The 10,827-nt window shown below is 39.8% G+C and overlaps 1 protein-coding gene across 5 annotated transcripts; it reads right to left on the bottom strand.

The window, feature by feature from the left end:
* Positions 1 to 635: 635 nt before the first annotated feature.
* On the bottom strand, positions 636 to 10,386 carry MMAA (metabolism of cobalamin associated A). Of its 5 annotated transcripts, XR_010429958.1 has the most exons (8): positions 9,857 to 10,348; positions 9,281 to 9,754; positions 8,092 to 8,214; positions 6,867 to 7,037; positions 6,484 to 6,569; positions 5,741 to 5,890; positions 1,675 to 4,413; positions 636 to 1,642 (listed from the first exon to the last, which is right to left on the bottom strand). XR_010429958.1 is itself a non-coding variant. In XM_064651711.1 (7 exons), exons 2-7 carry the CDS (start codon positions 9,696 to 9,698, stop codon positions 4,126 to 4,128), a joined length of 1,236 nt encoding a protein of 411 aa, XP_064507781.1. In that variant the 5' UTR covers positions 9,699 to 9,754; positions 10,355 to 10,386; the 3' UTR covers positions 4,057 to 4,125. The 5 variants fall into 5 exon arrangements, 4 of the variants coding, with proteins under 4 accessions (XP_064507781.1, XP_064507779.1, XP_064507782.1 ...); XM_064651711.1 differs by lacking the exons at positions 636 to 1,642; positions 9,857 to 10,348 and adding an exon at positions 10,355 to 10,386 and having other exon boundaries at positions 4,057 to 4,413; XM_064651709.1 differs by lacking the exon at positions 636 to 1,642 and having other exon boundaries at positions 4,057 to 4,413; positions 9,861 to 10,348.
* Positions 10,387 to 10,827: the final 441 nt, after the last annotated feature.

Below are 10,827 nucleotides of genomic sequence, written 5' to 3'. Positions count from 1 at the left end.
CAGGTGGATTATTTTTAAATAAACTGTAAGGAATATAACCATGGAACATCTGAACTAGTTTTTGGAAGAGGAATCCTGTTGCTAGACAACCTGTGAACTGATGATTGTCCAAATCATAAGTTCCAGGAAATATAAACATACTGATTTTTCTTTAAATACAATGTTTTATCAACTTCTGTTCACTCATTCCTCAAATTATGTTTGAGACTAGTCCAGCAGGAATACTTACACTAAGCTCTGTAAAAACATTTCTCATTTTAACTCATGGATAATGTTACCTATTGACTGTGCATCCAAGGGGGGAGCAACAGAGCACTCCAAGGAAGGAAAAGTAAAAGGGAAATAAGTATGTTTACACCAGTAGAAAGTGAGTCAGTTATTGAATAATCTTGCCACATTATTTTAAGAAAGAAACCGTTGAGAAGGAAACTGCACATGGTTAAAAAAAAAAAAAAGGTTTGTTTGTATTCTTTAGCTTTGCTCAACTCCCATCCCCAAAAATCTCAAGAGCCACAAGTAGCCAACAGACTGCAGATTTCACTAATATAGAAACAACACATATGAGGAGAACATAAAGACTGAAAAGCATGCAGAACAAGAAGTAATGCATTTACAAAAGGAGAGGGCAGATTAGATATGAAAGAAAAGTTTTTTATTACTTAAAGCAGGACATTACAACAGAACAGTAGTCAAGAAGGGTCACTGGGTCCTGTCACTGAAAACAGAGAGATTAGATATGAAGGGAATAAGTCACACTAAGAGCATGAACTTGCTAAGAGCATTTTTTCAACCTTAAGTAACGTGGCTGTAAATATACATGGGGCTCAGAGTAAAAAGACTATTGAACTGTAACCCTTATACCCTACTGACCTGTTTCAGAGTCCTGGGTAAATCACTTGATCTCATCACACTTGTTTTTTCCAGCTGTGAAACACTAGCAAATTCTATTACACAGGGACCTGAGGAAAAGTTTCACTCTTACAGAAAAGTGTAAGACTCCACAGGAGATGAGTTCATGTATTTGAACAGTTTATTCCTTACCTCCCATTTGTCTAACAAAAATTGTCCCAATTTGTCTAACAGTTTATCATACTTTCAGCTACAAACTTAATCTTGCTATTGTTTTCTCATAAAGTTATATTATCTTCCCATACTATTCTGCAGTAGCTGTGGTTTTAAATGTTAACATGAGAGCAACTTAACAACTCTACAAACTAGGAATATGTCAACATCCTACTCAACAGATTTGTTTACTAGCGTTTTTAAGAAGCCTGTTTACTCGAATGACAATATTTTAATGCATTTTAGCCAACTTAATCCCACAGAGCTAAAAATAATGAGCTGGAAATGCTCTTCCCTATCTTGGGAAATACCAAATTGTTTACTGAGTTGTAGCCTACCAGCTAAAGCTGTGCAGCCCTTCTGAAGACAATGCATTTCCCCAGCCTGTGAGGGCATGAACAGAAGTGCACAATTAATTGAACAGCTGTTGACTCCAAAACATGGCACAGCAAAATTTTACAAGCTGTATCAGGGTATTTCTGTGTCTACTGAGGCACGAGGCACAAGCGAACACATAAAGAAGGCAAATCTGATTTTCATTTAATGCTCTGTTTTAAGAGGAAAATGCATTTGAAATGCTCTGCTTTAAGAGGAAAATGCATTTGAAAGAACCTGCTTAAGCCATTGAACTGTCTTCTGCTAAGAGATCGTTAGTAAATTAGCAGTACTTTAAAGGAAGCAACAAAACGAGAAAATAATGATGGCCCATGGCTTGAGTGCATCAACAGACCTGCAACCAGAAAACAAATACTGAACAAGTGGCAAAACATTTTCTGCTTAAGCAGCTGTCATTTAAACAAGGCTGCAGGTTCTATTTTACTTGCTTGGCAGCTCATGTATAACAGACAAGGAAAACAGCAGTCCCTGACAGAAGCAGCAGTAATGACAATAATAAGGGTTTGATCTAACAGACAAACACAAATGAGGTCACCTCAAAAACTGCCACCTGAAACAAATGGACTATCAAAAAGTTGTGAACTCACCAGTTAAAATGCTGCTGCTGCTCTCATTAATTCATTTTCCACCTGACTGTCATTTCTTCTACTAGGTACCATAAAATACAGTCAATATCTAAAGCTGAAAGGACAGGAGACATTACTTTTGGTTTGGGGCACTCTCTGTCATATTCAATAGAGGCTGTTTAAATAAAAAAGAAACTATAAGCACTACATTTCTTTCACAACTCAGCATGGTCATAATGTGCTTCTGCCTGTGCTTCTGCCACTCCCTCTATTCCCTCAGCTGCTTCTATGTAACCAACTCCACAACGCCAAATTACTGATTAAGAAATAAGAATAAGGGGTCAGGGCTCTGAAGTTCTGCAATTCATGTGGTGGAAACCACTAATACCAGCTACACCAGTGCAAGACTTCTTAGCCAAGAAATGCCTGAGCTGTATGCCCCACAAAACACCACAGTGCCCTTCATTAGTATTTCACTGCAAACATACAAGGGAATCATTACTTTTAGGCTTTTAATGAGTACTTTTAATTTGCCTTGCAGTTTGCTTTTTACTTTCTAGTCATACTTTGTATTTTTAGAATAAAAATATATGGACTATTATATAGACACCATCATAAAATGGTAAAAATAACTGGAATACTAGCATCAAGGATAGAGGTTTCTTCTGCATTGTGTAATTTGTGCCACTTTGAAAAACAAATGAAACAAAATCTTCAGCATTTTCAGAAATCATTCATCTTTTCTGACAACTGCCAAATTATGCCTACGAAGGAATCAAAATTCTGAAGCCCAGAGGCCTAGCAGGAAAAAGTAAACTCAGTTGGGAGCACAGTATAACAGCTGGGATAAGGGGAAAGAAGAGAAAAAAGTACTTTGGGGGGAAAAAAAATATTAAGGAAAAAAGAGGACCTAAGTAAACCAATTCACTGCTATGCTGGAATTGGGTTGCTACAAGCCAAACAGGTGAAAGTGAGCTAAAGACATCATACCTTTTATGTACAAGTTAAGAAAACAAAAACTATGAAAATCACCACTTTCAATGTATGTTTTAAAAAGTTAATTCACCTAAGCAACAACAGACTCACAAACTCTCATATTTTACTGTTTTTTCAGTCAGGTCTCCAAAACTCAGCACTTTTCCACTTCATCCTTCACATTTAGTAGGTGCCAGATGAGCTCTGCTTTCTAGATCATGGCTTAGGGAAATGCTTCCTCCAGATTTTTCTCAAAGAAAAATGAAAAATAAAAGTGTTTTTGGTTGTAAGCAGTCATGTCTTCTGGAAGAGAGGAAAAAATACCAAAAACACAACTGGCCATTTTGTCTGAATCCAGAAAATGTAAATCAGATCAAAAAACCTCAAACCATTATTTCTAGAGATCTATTATTCTAGTATAAAGACATATGCTATTAAAACATCATGGGTAACATTTGTTCCATCTGATGTCTGCATTTAAAAAAAGTCTAACTAAATTTTGCTTTTGTATTAAAATATCTATTTTGGGATGGTTAAAATTCCCTTCTCCTTGTGTACAGTGTATAATAACTAACTATAGCTTCCAACAGGGACTAAACACCACTATGTTCTATTTATATGCACACAATTTATTTAAAACTAAGACTGTGGTCAAGTGCTGTCAGGCAGTCCAATGTTCTTGCCGTCACTCAAGGTGAGGAAATTAAAAAATGCAATCCATTCTGGCAACAGCTGATGCTGTATTAGAAAAAATACATTGGAAAGCTGCAGTGTCAACTGTTCCTAAGATGACCCCATAACCAGAATACTCTCACACCCTCCCAAAACCAGTCACATTTTCACATGGGCATCCATTTCCTATCAACAGATCTATGGTGTGTACAAATAGAAGATCTGGGCTTGTGCTTTTTTTCCAATACGGTCTGTAGTAATCTCTGAGTGAGTGCTTGGATTTGTCATGATCATCCCATATACAGAATCCAGTGGTATTCTTTTGCAGAGTAGTGGCTAGGCATTCCATTAATGTCTGCTGTAGTAAAACATTCGAATCCACACATAGAAAAAGAGTATTTAATGTTCATGTTTACATAAAGCACTTATCAGGAACAGAGTAAGAAAATAATGCTTAGAGACTATCTTTGAATGCTTTCAGTAGCAGGTCGGCTGCCAGTCCAGGAGACAAGACTCCACTAAGAACCTTTTCTTCTAGAAGTGGAATCTTATCTTTGACCGCCAAGTGACTCCGGAAATGTTCCAACATGTTTTCTTGGATGAGATTCCACATCCACACTTTCTGCTGTTTCCGTCGTTTGGCGATCAACTCACCGCTCGTGAGCATGAGGTCACGGAACTCGGTCATTTTGTCCCACATGTCCGAGATACCTTCTCCAGTTTTGGCAGAGATGCGCATTACCTGTTGGATTCAGAGGAATCTTTAAAGCCAAGGGACTACTGGGCTTGAGGGTTCAATTACTGCACCAGGTAAATTCCGTGAAAGTTGGGAAACGCAAGCTTCACTCAACACGCTCACTTCACGAGGCTCTGGTGGTTCTGTGGGGTTTTTTTGAAAAGATGTCTCAAAATTGGGATTCTACCAACTATAAGTGGACCTTGAGATCCACGGTATTTGGGATTAATAGGCCTTGTCCAACTGCTTGTATAACGAGAATAATTTTTAATGAGACCTCAAGCTAAAAGGTACATTATTGCTTTTTAACGTACACATAGAGTTAAATACATATTCTGGTAGCTATTCTTTTGCACTTAAAGTATGACAAAAATGAGGTATTTTGACTATTTTTTTGGCCTCAACTTTCCAGACTAGGAATTAATTTTGCCAATAATATTTCAGATATCTAACACAGTCTTTTAAATGGAACAGTCTGGGTTTTTTGAAGTCTCTGCCTCTTTCCCCCACTTACAAAAGGACAGCTAAACCTCAGGCAGCCCAGCTGATTTAACCTTAATTCAATGGGTCAATTTTAATACCAGGGTAGAGCAAACCTGGTTTATAGATACATGTACATAAATAAAGGAAGTGAGAGTGTGTGCCTGTGCTTATTCTATAGACACACATTAAAAAATAGTACAGAATCTTCTCCTTTATAATTTACCATAACCTTTTAATAGATGAAATACAGCATCAAAACTGGAGACCCAGGGGATGAGAACTCCAATAATCTAGACATTGCATACATAAGTAGACAAGGCTCTTGTCCAAGAACTTTCATTCTGTGAGCAATGGAAAAATATTAAAGCAAAGGGAACATAAGTACTAGTGAAAGAACAAAGATAACCACAAGCTTCAGAGTTACAAATGATGGAGAAATGGCCTCTGGGACATTTTAAGATATGCACAGTTTACAAAAAGCAAGTAAAGTTTGTACCACTACTGATGTTAGTAATAGGTCTGCCAGTGCTGAGATTGTAGCTCAGGACAGAACTCACGGGAAGGAGGACTGGCTTTGCACAGTGTTTCATGTGGCACACCTTGAGATCAGAGGTGACACACAAACAGCAGCAATCAGCTCTCCAGCACAGTGTAAAACTAAACAACCAACCGAAATTTTTTTTATAAAAGAGCCCAGGGAGACTAGTACAGCTAGATGAGAGGATATCAACTCATTCAGTATTTTTTTCTGGGGGGAAAAATTACGAAAAAAGCCAAACGCACCAACAAAACCCAAACAAAACAAAGGCATACCCAAACCGACACACAAACCACAGGGAAGTACACAAACCTTTGGTCTCCAAACCTTCGAACGCTTGCGAAGCAGCTTCATAGCACTGATGTACTCAGCCTGTATTCTTCGTGCAGCCACAACTAAATCGCCATCAGCTTTATTTATAGCAACCAGATCTGCCATCTCAATTATACCCCGCTTGATACCCTAAGTGGAACATGGAGAGAAATCATGAACACCCAGAAAGACTGTGACATGCTGATTTATCACAGAAAGCAGGTCAAAATGCTAGTTCAGCTTCTAGTGGCTCTGACTGACTTTGGTGTGTGTACATGTGTGTGTATGTGCCAGTCAAGCAAGAGTAGTACCAACACTCTCTGTCATTACCAGTTATTACTCTACTTTGACACAAGAACACTACACATGGACATTAGAGTTCACATGTAAACCTATTTCACGTGTTGAGACTCAGGTTTACCCAAAACATGACCAAGTTTGCAAAACTATTTATATTCATTTCTGTTTTCCCATAATGCAAAAACCACTCCCAAAAATTTTATGTAACTAGTAATTACGTCAAAGGTATGTCACAGAATATCAAAATTTTACATCCTAATACTTCCAAAATCAGGGGAGCATATTGGATCTTAGCTGTGCAATAAATTGATGACACTGAAAATACTTTGATACTAGCAGTGTAATGGACTGTTAATGTGGACTTTCTGCACAGATACTGTATCTTGAATTAAGTTTCTCTTTCTAGTTCTACGTAGTAATCAATAAGAGAAACTGAGAAATACCTGTAATTCATCTCCACCTGCAGGTGGTAGCAGCAATATAAACATATCAACCATATCAGCCACAGCAAATTCTGACTGTCCCACACCTAAAAAATTAAATTCACACTTCACCATTTATTGCAAACTTTCAATCACATTCATGACAATAATTATTACAGATCTCAGCACTGCACCACAAACAAATCCCACTAACAAAACAAAGATGACAGGAAACACAGCAGTTTTGTAAAAGACAAAGAAGATCAGAAAATAGACAGAATGGGCATTCGTGTTCAACCAGTGACCACGTATGAAACAAACTCAAGGATGAAAGCATGCAATTAGTAACACACCTTATTTAGATATCACAACAGGATAGTTAAGAGGAAGCCCTAAGCACATACCTACAGTTTCCACAAGAACAACATCGTAGCCTCCTCCTTCACACAGCAGAATGGCTTCATTTGTGGTCCTTGTTACACCTCCCAGCGTCCCACTGGTTGGAGATGGTCTGATGTAAGCGTTCATGTCTCTTGACAACTCAGTCATCCGTGTTTTATCACCCAACAGAGAACCTTAAACATGTAATGTTAAATTATTTCGGAAGTGCAACACAGCCAAACTTCCCCTTCTCCCTCCCACCAATAAATGAGCAGGAAAAGATAGACCTTTTGGGCCAAGTCAGTCAAACAGGAATATCCCAGCAACAGTTGGTCAAGACTTTGCTGAGGACTAGGAAGTTATGGCCTGGTTCTTCCACCTATCAGAAGCTGGAAAGGTCTGATAAGCAGACCTATTGCTATCAAATACAAAGAATTTGTTCCACGTCAGAATTAATTCCACACCTCCTGAATGGCTTTTTGAGGCCTGCACACACCAGGCCACACAACCAAATATTTGCTGTTTCTGTCTAAAGGAACAAATATCTGCATTATGATTCTGATACATCTTGATGGTGGATTTTTTTGTTGTAAGAAATCTGACATAAATCTATTTGAACAAATTGTGCGTCAGCCTCAGCAAGATCTATGCACACAATGCACATTCCAAAAGATGAGGGATGCTCAATTCTTTCAACTGGTGCAGTCTTGCTATCATATTTTGCTATTCTGATGCATCCTGAATGCATGCACTCAAGAATACAGTCTGTCTTAGTGCCAGGTCATTGCAATGCTGAAGTTTTTTGTCTTTATAAATAGTTACACATCACAGCATCTTCTGTAACAGCACAGAAGCTGAAAAAACTAATGATGTTCCCTGGAAGCTGCCCATCAGAAAAAGATCAGAATCAAGATTCTATATTTATGTCAGGAATACCATGAATCAAGCACGGTCAGCTTATAATTCCCCTACGATCTTTTATTTATTGAAAGTGACACGTTACAGCCACGCAGCTTCAAAGAAATTCAAATTTAGGAAAAAAAAACCTGTAAGGCTGAACATTCCAACAGTGGAAAAGAGGAAATGTCACAAAGTTAGGAGACTGATACCTCTTTCCCAATTTCATATCAAATGAGGAAAAAAATGAAAACCTGATACATTCAATATTTTTCTCCATTTGGCCCAAAGAGATACTCCTATAGCTGACAAGGTATTGGAAACCTGACTCAAACTTTAATCCACACTCACCACCACTTGTACTAGAGGAAGGGTCTACAGCCAGCACAGACACTTTGTGTTTTCTTTCTGTAAGCATTTTCCCAAAGCACTCTATGAAAGTCGATTTCCCAGCACCGGGAGGACCAGACAACCCTACATAATCACATTAGAAAGGAAAAAACATTTTGTTAATCAAATGAATAATATATCACATGAACACCATCAACATCTAAGTTGATAACAACTCATACTTTAACACAATATCACAGCAAAGGCAAATAGAAGATATGTCAAAACTGTTACACCACCTAAGCAGTTGTAATTCACTCAAAATACACCATCTTGATTCCCCCAACACAGCAGCCCTCAATTCACTATCCTTCATCCTACCCACACTAACATAACATTATCCACACATATTTACTTCCCTCCAAATAAATTTACTTACACTGACTTATCTTTCAGAACTTTCAAAACATTTCATCCTAAAACTGTGTTTTTCAGATGTACTGACATTTATAAAAGAAACACTGTAAAAGCAAAAGCCCTTACCTTGCAGAGCTGTTACTTCAAAAAATGAGGCCATTTACTTGTGTGTCAAAGCCTCCAAACTAAGATTAGCACCAAACTTTTCTTACTCCCACACCCAAGTTCTCGTTCTTACTACCTTGGTAAAGATGATACAAGAAATGAGCTGGGCATGACATACATTAGTAGCCCATCTCTTGGCAAGGGGAAAATATTTCAGAGCTTCCAAGAGAATCAGGTGCAAGTCTCTTTCAGCTGAAAAGTAGGCTGCTTTAAAGGAAGGTCACAAAACAGGAAAGTACATGTTTTGTCTTTTGTAAATCAAAAAAGGGATTCAAGAAAACACCTTCTTCAGGGAATGATCAGGTCTGCTTGACTGCATCCTTTCTTGTCTAGGTGTAGATGATATCTGAATCAATCTGCGAACCACCTAACGTTTCGGCTTATAACAGTTACAAAAAACACCCCACATAACACACCCCCAAGATGCAACAATAATTTCTAATGCTTTTTCAAAAGCATCTTTCAGATCAAGCCATAATTGATGACTGGACAACAGAAGTGATCTAATTGGTTACAAACCCCACAAAACCAACAATCCAAGACTACAGACCACAAATGATAGTAATAATGAAAGGTGAGAACTGCAATTCCACGTAAGCAACTACTAGACAGATATAAAAGGACTAACCCACTCTAAAGGCAAGTGGTTTTCCTTGATTTAATTTTTCTTGTTCCCTGTGGTAGGATAATACCTTCTGAAGGAGCACCTGGGCTACTTTCTTCTTCCTACTCTGAGTTGATTCTACAAGTGTAATGGCTTCGGCTAAACAGGCTCTATGACCCTGGATTAGTCCATTGTAAAGTCTGTCTACGAGTCTTTGTTCTCTGTCAGAAAGTCCCTCTATTTGCTGCTCAGGGGCTACTTGTTGACAGAGCTCTCTCCTCAAACCATTTGATGAACACATCCATTTTGTATGACAGTGGTGCACTGATGCAAGAGATCCAATGCACAGAAAATCGGCTCTGGAAACGAAGTGGAAGTTCGTGAAGTAAGTTCTTCTGGAGAAATAACGAGGGAATCCCATCAGCAAAGAGGGGATCCTCATCTCGTTTGGAATTAAAAAGTACCAGAGGTATCAGTTCACTTCTGTTTGCAGACGCCCTAAAGAGAAAGAGAAACATTTTTACTTTCTTCAAAGCACTTTTAAGGACTCGAATGAAACCTGTCTACACAGGTGACCAGCAGCTTTGATTTTATCCGTACCTACTGTCTTGAATAAAGACAGTTCCCTTTTCCCGCTAAAAAGACACAACGAAAAGCAGCCACACAACCTTCAACAGCGCGTCCTCTCTTTATTATCATACTCAGTAAAATATTACCTCTATAAAAAAGCAGACACGTAAACAGCACTTTTAAATAAGGCACCCTCTGAGAGCCCACGCAGCGCGCCGCAAATCCAGGCACAAAACAACCCTCGTGCTCCCCGAAATCGCCGCATGTCCCACTCTCACGGCTGCAGGGCTGTTTTTAACAATTGTTCGGGGCGAGGGGTTTTTGGCCGGAAAAAAAAAAAGGGGGGGGGGGGGCTCAGGCACAAGAACGTTTAGGACTAAACCCAAGGAGCTGAAGCCTCCCGGAGGATCCCGGGCAGCCCCGGCCCCGCAGCCGCTCCATCGCCGCGGCCCGGGCGCGACCGCTGAGGGGGAGGAGGGTGCGGGAAAATCCCCCGCTCCCCGCCATTCCCGGATTCCCGGCACCTACCACGGTCCGCCCCGCTCCGCCCCGGGAAGTGACGCCCTCAGGCTGAGCCGGAACCCGCTGTCCGGGCAGGGAACGGGGAGAGTAGGATGGGGTCGAGGGGTCCTGAAAGGAGAGGAGCTTTCCCCCTCCCTCCCACCACCTTCCCCACACCATCCTCCTCGCCCTGCAAAGCCGGGTTTCAAGTCCTCAGGTCTCAGTTCTGGCCATTCCACGAGCACACAGACTTCCACGCCGATGGAGCCACAGTCCTGGCCTTTCAAGGAAGGGTGTTGCAAACCCTCATTTCTTTCCTGAGATCTTAGAAATGTCCGCTTTGGGTGTGTGCGTGGCGATTTACTCTTCCCCTCGTTTCATTTCAGATAGCAGCAAAGGAGAAGAAATGCTTAAACCCCCACCTGTCCTTATTACATCATATTTATTTTCAGTCTTCGTTCTTGCAAGTTAAACCTGTTTTTTTAAAATTTCCTGCCATG

The sequence above is a fragment of the Pseudopipra pipra genome, chromosome 4, assembly GCF_036250125.1.
Source record: "Pseudopipra pipra isolate bDixPip1 chromosome 4, bDixPip1.hap1, whole genome shotgun sequence".
In the NCBI taxonomy this organism is placed as follows: Eukaryota; Metazoa; Chordata; class Aves; order Passeriformes; family Pipridae; genus Pseudopipra; species Pseudopipra pipra.
Note: the sequence above shows the minus strand (reverse complement) of the source record. Positions and strands in the feature narration are given on the sequence as shown.